Here is a 17,067-nt window from a genome sequence, read left to right as displayed (position 1 = left end):
TCATCAAACTACAAACTCTAGGATTCCATAGCACTGAGCTAAGCAGCTAAAGTGATGTCAAACCATGTTAATTCTACAGAGTAGATACTCTTAGACTACAATCTGAAAACCATTTATTTGGTGCTCCCACTCAACTCAACCAGATCAATTTTGAGTAATGCATATGAAGCTGCATAATAAGGTACTCAAACAAGTATCAGTGCTCTCTGTCCACCAGTATATTCAGTGTTGCCAAGAGCCAGTGTTATATAGTGGTTTGAGCACTGAATATTCTTTATTATTAAACTGACCAGTGTATCTATATATATAAAAGAGTGATGGCATCACGGCAATTCACAAAACAACAAAAGTACAGGCCCCCCAACCTCAAAATTTGACAACACAACCCATCATCCACGCCTCAAGGTTGATACAACAAAAAGAAAAGAAAAATAAAGTCCTAATTAGAGGGATAGCAATAATTGTTTTTATCCAATTGCTGCCAGTTTAGAGGGCTAATCTCTGCCCACTTGGTTGCCTAGCAACCAGCCAAGGGACAGCCAGGTTTCAGTTAGGGGACAGGCCGATTTAGGCCTCATTTAGACTTCTTCCACAGATTATCTAATTTGCACTGGATTATATGGCAGTGTAGACTCAAGGCCCTTCCACACAGCTATATAACCCATTTATAATCTTATATTATCTGCTTTGCACTGGATTATCTTGACTCCACACTGCCATATAATCCACTTCAGTGTGCATTTTATACAGCTGTGAAGAAGGAGCCTCAGATAATCCAGTTCTGAGCAGATAATATAAGATTATCAATATACAGTAGAGTCTCACTTATCCAACGTAAACAGGCCGGCAGGATAAGTGAATATGTTGGATAATAAGAAGGGATTCAGGAAAAGCCAATTAAACATCAAATTAGGTAATCGTTATACAAATTAAGCACCAAAACATCATATTATACAACAAATTTGACAGAAAAAGCAGTTCCATGCGCAGTAATGCTATGTAGTATTTACAGTAGAGTCTCACTTATCCAACACTCGCTTATCCAACGTTCTGGATTATCCAACGCATTTTTGTAGTCAATGCTTTCAATATATCATGATATTTTGGTGCTAAATTCATAAATACAGTAATTACTATATAGCATTACTGTGTACTGAACTACTTTTTCTGACAAATTTGTTGTCTAACATGATGTTTTGGTGCTTAATTTGTAAAATCATAACTTAATTTGATGTTTAATAGGGTTATCCTTAATTTCTCATTATCCAACATATTTGCTTATCCAACGTTCTGCCGGCCCGTTTATGTTGGATAAGTGAGACTCTACTGTACTGCATTTACAAATTTACCACTAAAATATCACAATGAATTTAAAACACTGACTACAAAAACATTGATTATGAAAAGGCAGACTGCGTTGGATAATCCAGAACATTGTATAAGCGAATGTTGGATAAGTGAGATTCTTCTTTAATATGAAATAATTACTGGGCTAGAATAATGCAGAACAATATAATCTCTAAAAACCAGGACAGTAAATAAACAGGGGAATTCCAGACAGGAAACAATCAGGGCCAGCTAACACCTCCCAACAAAGTATTCCCATCATCAAAGTCTGGCAAATCCTGTTTTCTCAGGGCCACAGACAGTAGAAGCACATAAAATATCGCAAACAACATCACTCTGAAAACAAGGGTATTCCAGACAGGAAACAATCAGGGCCAGCTAACACCTCCCAACAAAGTATTCCCATCATCAAAGTCTGGAAAATCCTCTGTTTTCTCAGGGCCACAGACAGTAGAATCACATAAAATATCGCAAACAACACCACTCTGAAAACAAGGGAATTCCAGACAGGAAACAATCAGGGCCAGCTAACACCTCCCAACAAAAAATTCACTCAGGGAGGAAACAGCCAGGCTTTAAAGCTGCAAGGCCATTACATCCTAATCATTTTTCCTAATTGCAGCATTCATACTTGCCTCCAACAAACAAAAAAAAACAATCAGAAATATTGTATATTCACAACCTTTAGGAAATAATATCCCCTGATGGCGCAGCGTGTTAAAGCGCTGAGCTGCTGAACTTCTGGACTGAAAGGCCACAGGTTTGAATTGGGGGAGCGGAGAGAGCCCCCACTGTTAGCTCCAGCTTCTGCCAACCCAGAAGTTCGAAAACATGCAAATGTGAGTGCATCAATAGGTACTGCTCCAGCGGGAAGGTAACGCCGCTCCATGTAGTCATCCCACATGACCTTGGAGGAGTCTACGGACAACGCCGGCTCTTCGGCTTAGAAATGGAGATGAGCACCAACCTCCAGAGTAAGACACGACTGGACTTAATGTCAGGGGAAAACCTTTACCCTTGACCTTAACTACCACCAATTCCTCAATACTTTATTTCCCATACCACCATACTTCGCCACAGCAACGCGTGGCCGGGCACAGCTAGTTACTTTATATACTTTATATACTTGTATATAACTCTAGAAATTTTAGTCAAAATGTTACCCCACCCCAAAAGGAGGATCAACATATCAACTGGACAATGTAAGTCTTATACCTGAGCTCTTCATCAAGAAAAGAACCACTCCCTTCTCTGAATAGAGGGGTGAAAAACAAGAGCTTAGTCTATCCCTGGAGAACCTAAAAGAAGCACTGATTTCCCCCTACCTCTACTCTCTGCTGCAATGCCTCTTCTGGCCCTTTTGAACAGATGGACAGAAAAATGACATTGGCCAGGGACAATTGCCACCTCGAGTAGTGCTGGTGTTTTCTCCTTTCTGAGGAATGTCCCTTGACATATCCATAGGTCATATGAAATTCCACAATTTTGGCCCCAAATCCTGCCTTTGGCTTATATACAAGGTCAACTTATGCATGCGTATATATAACATTTTTATCTACCCTTCATTCTAGGTAAAAAGATTTCTCATGCTGTGAACTGAATTTTGGTTAATCAAATTGGGACAATTTAATTTCAGTTTATTTATTTTACCAAAATACACAAACTTCCTCATATTTTGTATAGAAAGAATTTCAGCTTGTTAAATATATAAATGTTGCAGGAAGAGAAATCAAGAGATTTCCCCATCCCGTTCCTGAGCTCCCAACCCTCCCAACTGTTGAATGCAGATAATTGGCATTCACGAGAGAAGCAGGTGCAGTGCATTCCACATATTGCTCTATTTAAAGCTTCGGAAAGCTCAGCAATACAGCCACAGACTCAAATATTAAATCTGTATTGTTTAGACACACAACAGAGGAATGGCACAAACAGGTACGCTGTTAAGAAGCCAAATGATTTAGACATATTATTCATGCGTGTCTATGTTTCTCTCTCTCTGTCTCTGTCTCTGTGTGTATTAACATATAGCCTGGAGATGCTTCTAGTTTTCTGCTTTAAATTTCTGTTTTCTGTATTTTTCAAATTTTATTGCAACCACATTTATTTATAAACCTAGTACATTTGAGATTTTTAATGTTTCTCCCCTATTTTCCTCAACACTCATTTCTGTAACTTTTAAAACATCCTTTGCAAAATGAAAATCCTTTTCTTCTAAAAAAAGTATTTAAAATGAGCAGCCCTAGCTAATATGTAAAAAACCAATGTGTATGTGAAGATGATATTATTTTTGACCAGTCAGCCAGTCCTTCTGTGTTTGTTCTGTGTGTGTGTGTGTGTGCATGTGTGCACGCAGACATGCATGCATGCTTCAGGTGGGGAAAGCAGCTAGTTTCATGAAGAGACTAGTTTTTCCTTACAAATTGTTAAAATCTCAGTAAATACAGGCTTAGTGTTTTTAACCTTATGTATTTATTGCAGTTATACCCCACATTTTTCTCAAAGAGAGATCTAGAGAGGATTGGAGGATGGCAACAGTAATACTCCTCTGAATAAATCCTGCCAATAAAGTCCTGTGAGAAAATTGTCCTAACATATTATGGAATTATTATAATTATGCACATATATATATTCTAATCAATATATTTTAGACTTTTGACCATTTTACAGTAACTACAGTTTTAAGAGAACTACCGTATATAATTGTGTATAAGTTGATCATATGTATATGTTGAGCCTGGGCTTTGGGATCAAAATTATGGATTTTGACATGACCTATGGATAAGTCGAGGGTCATTCTGTGGAAAGGGAAAAGGCCAGTTTCACCTCAAAGGCTGCTGCTGCCATTTATTGAGGCATTCGAAATGGTCTTTTGCCACACTAGTTGGGGAAGGGGATAGTTTGTTTTAAAGTAAGGTATTCATTCTGATAAAAAAAAATTATGCATGTGGTTTGATGTCTTTGTTTTGCAAGGTCTAAATCCAGGCATAGGTCCTATATGAGAGAAGAGTGCCATGTTAAATAAATGCCTAAGTAAATCTGTTTGAATCGATTGTTGAATTGTTTGGAAGCCAAACAGGGTCAGGCTTGGTTAATATTTGAAGATGATACCTCTATATGTTGTAGGCCAGTGGCTCTCCCAGTTTGGGCCTCCAGAAGTTTTGGATTTCAGCTCCCAGAATCACAGACCATCGGCCAAGAAAACCAATGTTTGAAAATTGTTGCATAGTTTACTTTCAGAGAAAGGCAATGGCAAATTACATCTGAACGAATGTTGCCCTCTAAAGAGTTACTATTAGTCAAAAGTTTATTTGAAGGCACATAACAACAATGAATACAAGGGGCGTTAGACTCCATTTCAAAGGAAGGAACTGGCAAAACTGTCTTGAGTGTTTCTTGCTTAAGAAAAACGTATGAAAATTTCACGGGATCATCATAAGTCAATATTCAACTTGAAGGTGCTGTGTGTGTGCATGTGCACACACACAACTAATTAAGAAAAATCAATATCTACATAATTCCAATATTCAATGGATTTACTCCATGTGAAGCTAGCAGATAAATTTAAGCTTTTTAAAAAAATCTTCAATCAAATCATCCAGGAATAGAAAATACTGAGTCTTATGAATTGTTTACATTATTAATAAGATTGGACATTAGAAAAATATTGAAACCATTAGAAAAACTGGTTTTATTAGAGAGAAGACAGAATGTCATCACAAGAATAAAGCAAAAAAAAATCAACAGGTTGAAGACTGTGGCCTCTTGAGAAATTGATTCTGGAAAACTGCACTCATGTGTACTGTATTTGTTTGCATACTAATCACTGGCCTGCATGAATTTTATGATTCCCCTGAAATAATCTTTCCCAGCCAGCTGCTCATGGGATCATGACATATGGTGGACATCTTAGTGTCTCAGACCTTTCATTTTTGATTACTATTCTTCAGCTAAATTGGATCTCAGTTAAGGAATGTACTATACAACCTTGGAATCATTGAATCAGAGAGATGGAAGGAATTACAAGGCCTATTTACACCAACCTTTTGCTAAGGCACCCCTAAAAGATGGCCATTAAAATACCTGAACTCTCAGAACTCTCTGGGTTGTTGAAGGCTCAGAACTATGTTCTTTTAGCATTATTTAATGAGCCATCTCAGTAGCTGCTCTCAAGTTGAGGAACTATCTTCCATGAGAAGTTTAGTTGGCTTCTCTCTTCTGTCTTAGGTATATATTGCTTTATTTATTTATTTAAATTTATTTGCATGCTACCTTTCTCATGTAGTGAGACCCAAGACAGATAAAATCAGTTAAAACAATATAATTTTAAAAAATAATTTAAAACAGGACACAATTATTTTAAAGAGATACAAAAGTGAAAAATATAAAAAATGGAACACAGACCCCTATTTCCTTCCTGAGAGTAATTACATATGAAAAGTCTGCTTGAATAGAAATGTCCACCTGCCAATGAAAGGAAAGCAGGGAAGGTGCCAGTCTATCCTCCCACAGAAAAAGGTTGCAGAGGGTGGGAGCGGCCACTGAGAAGGCTGTTTCTCATGTAGTTACCAGGTGAGTTAGTGATGGTGGCAGGACTGATACTAAGCCCTCATCTGTAGACCTTTGAACTCTGAGAAGTCCATATGGGGCAAATCTACACTGGCTGTTAAATCCAGATTCTGGAGGTTGTTAGAGTAGACTCATCTTGTTGAACCCACACCATGTGCTGATTTGGTACTGCTTTGGCATCCATGTGGTCCATGTGGTACATCAGACCCACTGGACCATCACTTTGGCCTCCTCTATGCCTCTCCATCTCCTACCTGCAGTCTGACCTCTCATATCTTCTGTTATGCTGCCCATATCATCAGGCAGCACAAACTGATATCCACTGGACCTATTATACCACATAGGTTGGAGAGGCTCAAATTGCTTTTACCTACAAAGTGTCATGAGTGGTCTACATGATGCTTCTGTGGCATAGAACATAAAAGTCATTGGGTACTCTAGATAACTCTGCTGCAGATGACTGTTCAGATGCAAGTGCAGCAGAGAATAATGATGTCTTTGATATCATTAGTGACAGAGAATAGACTTCATAGTGTGTTCTAGTTGGATCAGAGTCACTCTCATGTTTTATCAAACTTTCTTCAAGTTTTCTGCTACCAATGCTGTAGTCGCTATCTCACCAGTTCCCTGTTGACCCATGAAAAGGTGAACCCCTTGGGTCACTAGGGGCTCACTTTTCATACTTCATGGGAGGACATGCTTAGGAGCCTTGCAATTTCCATATTCCCAGAACCAATGAAGACAGCAGGGAACTCCCTGAGAGCCATCAACAATCTATTGGATCCATAAAGCTCATGGGGCAGACTGTTACAGGTCTGACAAATGTTCCTCTGCCTATTCATATAACATCAAAAAGGGCATATAAGCTGACAAAACATATAGACTGTAGAACATAGAGCATAAGATCAGTAACAATGTCTGCTAGTTTTCTGTCTTGGAACAAAGGCTAAGGTTTCAAGTCTGGGAAGACTGCAGTGCTAGATGTTCACTTTAAACCATGATTCCCAAACTTTGGTCTTTTAGATGCTTTTTGAGTACAGTTGGCAGACTTTCAAGCTATGGGTGGTTGAATCTATGGCTGCAGAATATTATTTATTTCTGACATTTATATCCTGCTCTTTTCACCCCAAAGGGGACTCAGAGCGGCTTATAAATCAAATGTACATACAATATATTATTAGCATAGCACAATATAAGCATTAAATTACTATATTGTACTATATCATTATATGGTAATATTATTAGTAATATTACATTTAATATATAATTAATATTATTATATTGTCTTATTAGTATAATATTGTATTACATTATAATATTATTATCAATATTATATGTATATACAATATATTATATATTTATAAATTATTGTATGTATGTATGTATATATATATATATATATATATATGTATATAAAATTATCATAGCATGTTGCTATGGCACAGGAGACAAGATTGAACTATCTTCCTGGCTATGCGCATATGTAAACTATTTTGGAAAGAAATTGGCCTGCAGAAGAGATGGCTGAGAGGAGACAAAATAGCCATGTATAAATATGTGAGGGGAAGTCATAGGGAGGAGGGAGCAAGCTTGTTTTCTGCTGCCCTGGAGACTAGGAACACGGAACAATGGCTTCAAACTACAGGAAAGGAGATTCTACCTGAACATCAGGAAGAACTTCCTCACAGTGAGGGCTGTTCGGCAGTGGAACTCTCTGCCCTGGAGTGTGGTGGAGGCTCCTTCTTTGGAGGCTTTTAAGCAAAGGCTGGATGGCCATCTGTTGGGGGTGCTTTGAATGCGATTTCCTGCTTCTTGGGAGGGGGTTGGACTGCATGGCCCACGAGTTCTCTTTGAACTCTATGGTTCTATGAAATGTATTATGTGTAGCAAATTATTTGTAACTACCGTATTTTTCGCTTTATAAGACGCACCTGATGATAAGACACACCTAGTTTTCAGAGGAGGAGACAAAGGAGTAGAGAAAGAAGGAGAAGATGAGAAAGGCGATGAAGAAGAGGAAGGAGAGTAAGAAAAGAAGGAGGAGGGGAGGAAGAGGAGACAAAAGGAGGAGGAAACAAGAAGAGGAAAGATAAGGAGAAGAAGAAGAGGGAAGAGAATAAGAAAAGGAGAAGGAGGCAAAGGAGAAGAGGAAGAAGAAGAATGAGAGGAGGAGGAGGCGATGAAGAAGAGGCAGGATAAGAGGAAGAATGGGGAGAAGAGAAGGAGGAGGCGATGAAGAAGAGGAAGAAGGTGGGGATAAAGGAGAAGAAGAGGAGGAGATAAAGAAGGAGGAGGAGAGGAGGAAACAAGAAAAGATAAGTGGAAGGAGAAGAGGAAGAATGAGGAGAAGAGGGAGGAGGAGGAAAAGAAGAATGAGGAGGAGGTGACGAGAAGGAGAGGAAGAACGGGAAGAGATGAAGGAGAGGAAGAGGAAGGAGGGAAAGAAGAAGGCAGATGAAAAAGTAGAAGGAGAAGAAAAAGAGGAAGCAGAAGAGGAGGAGGAGAGGAAATCTATAGATCTCTTTCCCATCTGGAGGGATGCGGTCCAGGCCGCAGGGAAGGCAGCCAAGGCTTTTCCAGGGAGGCGACCCGAGGAAGCAATGAGGTCACTGGGGAGGAGGAGGAAGATTGGCCGGGATGGGGAGAGGGGAGGGGGCGGCCCAGAAGCCCTCCTCCCTCCTGGAAGCAGCCATGGAGCGGCAGCTGCCCCTCCTGTAGTGTTCGTGAGGCGCGGCGGCATTGCGGACCTGCTGTTTTGTTCTGCGGGGAGAGGTTGGCGTGTGGTGACAGTGGTGGCCGGGGAGCAGGATCGCGCTGCTGCTACTGCTGCTGCTCTTCAACACTGTCATCGGCAGCAGCGAGATCGCGCTCCCCAGGTCACCCAGGTAACCACACAACCCCTCTAGCTCCGCCCACGTGAGGTCATATTGCGTTTATAAGATGCACTGACTTTTCCCCTCTATTTTGGGGGAAAAAAAGTGCGTCTTATAAAGCGAAAAATACGGTAATTATTTTCAAGTTATCCAAGTAAGGGCAGAAAGACTGTTAGAATAGATGGGGAATGATGACAGGAAAAATTCATTTTCTCAGTCAAGTTGAATAACGTGTGGTCTTCCAGTGGTTGTTGGACTTCAGTCTCCATACTCTCTTGTGATTAGCTATATGGATTAGGGCAGAAAGGGATTGCAACCTATCAACATCTGGATGGCCTATCCTTTTCCTAAACCATGGATCGAATGATTGTTTTAACAAGAATGTCTCTTTTAAAGACCCTCAGTCTTTGCCTTGATTTAAAAATTCCATTATCTAAAATACATTTTTTTATTTTCTCTCTTCAGTGACAGTTCCATATTCCCAGTATCTTGTACCCCTTCTTCTTTTGATTGCCTGGATTGTAGGTTGTGTCCTGACGGTTTATTTTGTCTTTTCATAAAAGAGGGTAAGTGATTTGCTATTTTTATTGTTGCTAATCCCTGTTAAGTCAACTTTGATTTATGGTGTCCTATGAATGAAAAAACACAAAAACACTCTATCATCAACAGCCTGGGGCTTTAACTTCCTTGATTTAGTCTATCCACCTGTAATGTGGTTATTCTCTTTTATTTTGCCTCCGACTTTATCAAGCATAATAATCTTCTCTAGTGAACCATCTCATATCATTATATGCCTGAAGTAAAATCATAGAAACATAACGTAATCAAAGTACCCCCGACAGTTGGCCATCCAGCCTCTGTTTAAAGGCCTCCAAAGAAGGAGTTTCCACCACACTCTGAGGCAGAGAGTTCCACTACTGAATAGCTCTTACAGTAAGATAGTTCTTCCTAATGTTCAGGTGGAATCTTCTTCTTATTTGAACCAGTTTCTCCAAGTCCTAGTCTCCATGGCACAAAAAAAACCTGCTTCCTTATGACATCCTTTCAAATATTTAAACATGGCTATTATATCTCCTCACAGCCTTCTCTTCTGTAGACTAAAAACAAACCCAGTTCTTTAAACCAGTTCTCTTTGGCTACGCTTTCCAGACATTTGATCATTTCTAGCAGCCCTCATCTGGACACATTTCAGCTTGTCAATATCTCTCTTAAATCGCAGTGCCCAGAACTAGACACAGTATTCCAGGTGAGGTCTAACCAAAGCAGACTAGAGAAGCACCATGACTTCTCTCGATCTAGACACTATACTCCTTTTGATGCAGCCTCAAATCCCATTGGTTTTTTAGTTGCTGCATCATATTGTTGGGTCATGTTCAACTTGTTGTCCACTAAGGCTCCAAGATCTTTTTCTAGAGGAAGTCATGGCTTGATTTGCTCTAGGACCCATTTATTTGTCTTTTTGATAGTCCATGGTATCTGCAGAAACTCCCCCCCCCCCCCCCACCACCACCAAATTTCAGATGAGTGTGCTTTCTTCAGCTTTCTTCACTGTCCAGCTTTCACAACCATACACAGAAACTGAAAATATGATGGCTTGGACAATCCTGACATTGCGATTGATTAATATATTTTGCGAATTTGTGGGACAAACTCTAGGAAGAAGAAGAAGAATTGTTCTTAATACTTGTTCCTTAATTCTTGTTCCTTTCCAAGTCCTAGACTGCATCTATACTGTAGAATTAATGTAGTTTGACACCACTTTAACTGTTATGTCTCAATGCTATGAAATCATGGAAGTTTACATGCTCTTTAGCCATCTTTGTCAAATAATGATGGTGCCTCGCCAAAGTACAACTCCCAGGATTCCAGGGTATTGAACTATGACATTTAAAGTGGTGTCAAATTGCATTAGTTCTACAGTTTATTTATTTCATATCAAAAGCATTGCATACATTAATATAAAACTGATAAAAATAGGAGCACCAGCGGCTCTTTTAATAAAAAAATGTGACCACATTGTCTGTATCCTCAAACAATTCTTCCTCTGAACATGAGGCAAACATTGCAGACAAGCATACAGATGCAGAGTTGTCTGCTCTGCTCCACAGTTGCACAAGGTGGAGGATTCTTTTAGGTAGTGCCACTTTGCCAGGTTGTTTTTTTTATCTGTCTACTCCACTTCTAAGTCTGTTCAGAGACTTCCAAACTGCCCGTTTCTACAGTGTAAATGTACCCCATTTGTATTTGATTTCTCCAAGTTGCCACTGTATGTGCACTATAAATGTTATAACTACAGTTTTTAAATTATTGTTTTGTTATGCAGGAATGAACCTTTTGGAAAACTCTTGGAACTGAATGAAGATGCCCATTTCTTATTTTGAAACCACACCATGAAAATTATAATCCAAGAACATTACAATGAAGTTTCAATAGATGTATTTCTCCGTTAAAAATGACTCAACAACAAAAACAGTTTTGAGATTTTGAATGGAATTTTCATGATAGAAAAAACGTTTGCACATCACCTTTTTATTTTGGCACCCAACCCCTGCCCTCCCAAAATTTCTGTGTCTTACCTTTTTAATGACAATCTGAAAATGTCACTCTGGTTAGTGGTATAAATTGATTCTTGTGTTAATTTTCATTTGGTGAATGAAAGTTATTTTTCCCTGCACTATGCCTCTAAGCAACAAGTCGCCTCATTAATGTTCATTTTATTACACAAAATTTAGAAATAATGACCCGAATTCCTATAAAAGTCCTCTCAAATAATTGCTTACTACATAATTTTAAATATATTTTAATATTATTTATTACTCTTCCGTGCACATATCTAAAAATGTATAATAAAATGCATATATACACATACATTTAAAATGCATTCATTGTACATAGTCTAATACTAATCCCTGTTGGAGTGAATTTCAAGATGGAAATCAGAGAATCACAATGAGGGCATGTTTTGTTCATTTAAACATCTCTAGTTTTGAGTGGATAGAGATTTCAGGCCCTTATACTCCATTTTAAGACTGTTACAGAAAACTGTCTTTTGACCTTTTTCATCCTCCTTTGCTTATTCTCTTCTCCAGGTTTTGTTTAGTTTTTGATTTGCATAACCACCAACAAAGTAATATATTCTGGAGAAGCCACACTTGTTCACAACTTTATTATGCTATAATTGGTATAAACATTTTGTTTCGATTTTGTTTCCCCACTAATGGACCACAATGGCTTCCTACAGTTTATGTGAGTTATGGGGATCCATCTATGATACACAAAAGCTGACAGTCTGAGCTCTGCGAGTGCAGCATTTTTAAAAATGAAGCAGAGAGTGTTTGAGGATCAAGACATCCATAGGGATACCAAGATGCTTGTTTATAAAGCTATTGTCTTTCCAACTCTATTGTACACCTGTAAAACACGGACTGTCTACAAACATCACTTCTGAAAAGACTCCATCAGCGACTCTCTTGGGAAAACAAGCAGACAAATGTCAACATTCTGGAAGAAGCGAAGACTACCAGCACTGATGTAATGCTCCTCCGCCATTAGCTTTGCTGGACTGGCCATGTTATCTGAATGCCCGATCACTGTCTCCCAAAGCAGTTACTTTACCCTCAGCTCAAGAGTGGTGGACAGTGGAAGATATTTAAAGATAGGCTTAAAACTAACTTTTAAAAATGTGGTATGAAAACCAATAACTGAGAAGCCCTGGTACTTGAGCTCTCTAACTGGAGGTTAGACCATGCGGATCCAGGATAGGTCTCTCCAGTTACTTAAGGATCCACTGCTAAGCTTCTACTTCTGGAAGACAATCATACTCAGCCACTAGAGGTTGCTGCTGCTGCTGCTGCTGACTCCAGAGTTTTTTTCCTAAAATCTAATGGGATGTTTTGAAAGCAAGAATTCAATACAAAATATTCGGCAGCTCAAGCATATATTCTACAATTATGGCTTCCAGACAGAAAACTGACAGTGACCCATGTACCTTTCATGGCTGTGTACAGGATGGAATTTCAGCAAATGTTGAATATCATGCAACCAGGTAACAAGCAATGTCTGCTGAAAATTCCTGTTTTCCATATTTATGAAAGGTACAGAAATTTTCACTCTAGCAACCCAACCTTTTCTCTTGCTCTATAAGAAGCTTGTTTAGGATGAATGCTTCACTCCAATATTATCAATGCTATATAATCTGTGATGTCCATCCCAGCATTCCAGACTACATGCCCTTTTATTAATATATTCTATCACACCAGTTTATTTCAATGTAAGTTATGATTTCAGTGAAAAAAAATGTAAACCAAACTGTCTCAAACCTACAACTGTGTCTATTTTTGGACTGTGTTTAATAAAACCTGAAAGCAATTGAGACTTCATTGCAATTATATGACTTTTTAGTAATCTCCTTTATCATATTTGCCACCACATGGTGGGGCTATATGTTTCTGAAATGACATTTTAAAGTAGCACATTTCGTACATAACCTGTAGATGGCATTGCCTTTGCATGGGTACAGATGCTGTTTTCACAACAACATTGACAAAATGTGACAAAATGTTTCATTTCTAAATCTGAATTGAAAGTAGAGGACTTAATTAAAATTCTTGGAACCTGAATTAGAAGTGTGATTCTAATATTTTACTGTTATGAAATAGGTTTGTGTTCCCTAAAGTCCTGTTTATTGCACAGAAAATTTCACAGAGATTCAGAAAAAAGATGTAACCCAAATCCCAAACAAATGCAAACAATTACAGTGCCATATGTTTTCCAAAGGGAACTCCACACGCTTTAGAATTCCATGTTTTCATAAAGCACGTTGAAGACATTCACAGTGCTTGATTCCTTCTTCACATTTGGTCCCCTTCAAACAAAATGGATATCTTTCTGCCATTATTTTGGAAGTCCCTCTTTCTATGAACTGTACTTTATGGACAGAATCAGAGAATCATAGAATAATAGAGTTTGAAGGGACCACATGGGCCATCTAGTCCAACCCTCTCACAAGCAGGAAAAGAGCAATCAAAGTACATTTGAAGGACTAGAACGCTTTTGAGAGTTTTATGAACATGAGACTGGTTCTATTGTAAAGGCTATCTGACTTGAAAGTCCACTTTACGGAGATGGGACATTTTAGTCATTTCATATTGGTAAAATTCCTTGTAAATCTTATTTATGTCATTGCAATTCACCAGCAAGATTCTGGATGACTGTCCACTACCAGTCCTTTAAATGTGATGTTATGACCATACTGATATAGATGAATAAGAACGCTTTCAACTAAAGTTTTTTATATTATTGTTTATTAGTTATATGTACATCCTGTCTGATCTCTGATGTGTACACGTGACTTTCCCTCTCCCTGCTTCTGTCTTTATTGCAATCCTATGAAATACTTTAGAGAGAGTAAATGACACAAGGTCACCTGGTGAATTTCAAAGCTGAGTGAAGATTTGGATTGAGACTTGAGTAATTTAGGTCCAACATACTAATTAGTAAACAACACTTGTGTTGGTCTACTATGAAGCCAATTGAATTAGTTGAACTATCCAGCAATTGGATAACTTTACCGTCTTTCTATTTCAAGGTTAAATGAGTATAAAGTTTCTTCCCATCATGTTGGGACAAAGCAAAGGAACTTTTCACACTTGCTGAAGCTGACCTGCGCAGCTCGGGAGCTGTTTCGCCCACCTGCTGCTGCTCATCATCATGCATTTGCTGCTACCAAACACACATGGCATGAGCTATACCTTTCTGCCTTTTAGAAGCAGACCCTGGCAGGAATACAGTTTACTCTTTCAATCCAATACTTCCCAGGTTGAGAGAATTCTGGGAATTGTAGCTTTAAAAATAACACAAGGCCTATTCAGAATTACAAATGAAATAAATGGAAGACCAGTGCTATCCACTTCGACGATTCGCAGCTATTAATGCCCACAGTTTTCACAACAAGCCATATTTTTTCTGCCACCCACTCACCTGATTGCTGAGCAAATTTCCAGTCAGTCCTTGTTGTGCCAGCTCCTTTCTCAGAATAAACCACATGTTTATCCATTAATAGCAAAACAATGACTGGTGCCTGCAGTCTGCATTCTCCAGCAGACTTCACTTGATGTAATAGTTGCTTATAATTTCTGACCTTGCCTGCCTTGACCTTAGCATTCAGATTTTGATCTGCTTCTGGTGCCCCCCCCCCCCAATTTTACAAGACTAATGTAGCTGCATAACTCTCATCATCAATTAAATCCTCCTACCTCCTATATCCTGTAATGAAACTATGGGTTATGTTGTATTCATCCAAATTGTGCACCATTATACATTAAAGGCCATTTTGTTAAGCTACGAGAATAACTTAACACCATAGTTTCATCCTCTTTGGAATCAATTCAGCTTTTCTTCTACACATGCATTAGTAAATTTAATTTAAAAAATTCTCAGATTTGATCTCTTGAGGTATAACTGGACAGAGAAAGATGCAAGTTTGATGTTTCTTCTGGTTTCTCTATGCCAATTTGTACAAATGAGCCATACATAATAATTACCCAGGAAATGTCTGTGAATATATAGTTTATTATAAAGTATCTTTAACAAAATGTTGATTCTAAAAACTAGCAAAATTTTACCACCCTTATCCACATGGATTACAATGTCTAAAAACAATATTAAAGAAACGCCCAGCCCTAACTGACTGATAGATTATACTTAGCTCTTTACCCCCAGCCCTGGCCCTATAATCTGTTTTTTTGCACAAGTCCATGCCCAGCCCTCTCTAACTCTGATTATCCCCACCATATTCTTAGTTACTGGTTCTTGAAGTTTGTTTTTGATACATTTTAATGATGTTTTATACCCTGCTGTTTTAATTGTTTAATTAGTCTGTTATATGTTACTATATTTTAATTGCATTTTAGTTGGTAATCTTGTTGTATGCTTTGGGCTTGGTCCCGCATGTAAGCCACCCTGAGTCACTTCAGGGAGATGGTGGCGAGGTATAAAAATAAAGTAGTAGTAGTAGTAGTAGTAGTCGTTGTTGTTGTTGCTATTTACTCACTTGATAATTGTGCTAGTAAGTAATGATATCTTGGCTGCTTGGCATGGGGTTGGACTAGATGGCCCATGTGGTCTCTTCCAACTCCATTAATCTATGATTCTATGATTCCTGGCTCTCAGAACTATTTCTTGCTTTGCAGTTTTGCTAATAAAGTTATTGCCACGCGATACTTTCAATTGAAGGACATGGTGGTTGTGGGGAATCACCTTGACTGTATATTCTCCAGGTAAATAGAAGAAAGCTCCAGGGATGAGACAGAGTGAAATGAAAGTGACTTTATCATATTGTGAAGTTCAGCTTAAGGACTTAGGTTTAAGTAAACCATGCTGAAGTGGCTGATTTGAAAGTTTGGCACAGGTGATAGGATTAGAACTTGCCCTCTATTTTTAGTTTCCGTAGAATTGCATGGCTTATTTCCAAAGAGTATTTAAAGCAGAGATGCTTCCCCTGTTGATCTTTGCAGATCATCTGTCTCTTTTACTCTTATCCAAGAGTAAGTTTATATGTATGACCATGCCATATTGAAGGCTTTATATAGTCCCATGTGATGACAAGTGATGAACCAAGCCACTGTGGATTTTTCTTTTTTATTCTTCATGATACTGGTTGCTCATCACTTGTTAATAGTAACTGCATAGAAAACTTTTAATGAGGTTTAATGAGGACTCACAGACCTTTGCTGCATTGAAAATAGTGCAGCGCCCATCGCATGGAACACTTGGCACCTTCTCCTCTTCCTCTGTTTGAATTTATCTTCACATTGTGATCCACATTCTACCTAATGCTTATGAGATTGGAAGTACAAGTATTGTTATTGGCCTGAATCTAATTGCTTAGCCTAATTCGAACAGGATTGTCTCTACACTCATCCAATGACTGTGGGATAAACCGCCCCAGAGCTTCCCTGATGCAGCCCAGAAGCCTCCCTTTTGGATGACCTTTGGTCATCCAAATGGCCAGCCATGCCAAGGGCATACCGGGGCCGCTGTGTTGTTGGCCGTGGTCATCTCCCTCACAGGGGCTTGTTGTCAATGTCACTTTTCCTGAACATATGGTTGGGTCCACTGGAGTTACCTCACCAGAAGCAATGCCCCCCACAAGATTTTGAAATAAAATTCCTTGTGGTGGTGATGCAGTGATATACATGTGGGCAGTAGATCAGGTTGGATCCAGCCCAATCCAGCTGCTCATGCCTTCAGAACTCCACTACAGAACTTCCTGGAATTTCTG

At 38.8% G+C, this 17,067-nt stretch overlaps 1 protein-coding gene across 1 annotated transcript; it reads left to right on the top strand.

Moving 5' to 3' along the window:
* The first annotated feature begins 3,120 nt into the window (after positions 1-3,120).
* Positions 3,121-13,158, top strand: strit1 (small transmembrane regulator of ion transport 1). Its single transcript, XM_008106133.3, has 3 exons — positions 3,121-3,279; positions 9,252-9,352; positions 11,110-13,158. Exons 1-2 carry the CDS (start codon positions 3,267-3,269, stop codon positions 9,344-9,346), a joined length of 108 nt encoding a protein of 35 aa, XP_008104340.2. The 5' UTR covers positions 3,121-3,266; the 3' UTR covers positions 9,347-9,352; positions 11,110-13,158.
* Positions 13,159-17,067: the final 3,909 nt, after the last annotated feature.

This window comes from Anolis carolinensis, chromosome 3, assembly GCF_035594765.1.
Source record: "Anolis carolinensis isolate JA03-04 chromosome 3, rAnoCar3.1.pri, whole genome shotgun sequence".
NCBI classification, from domain to species: Eukaryota; Metazoa; Chordata; class Lepidosauria; order Squamata; family Dactyloidae; genus Anolis; species Anolis carolinensis.
The sequence above is the reverse complement of the archived record's forward strand: the minus strand, read 5'-3'. Positions and strand labels throughout refer to the sequence as shown.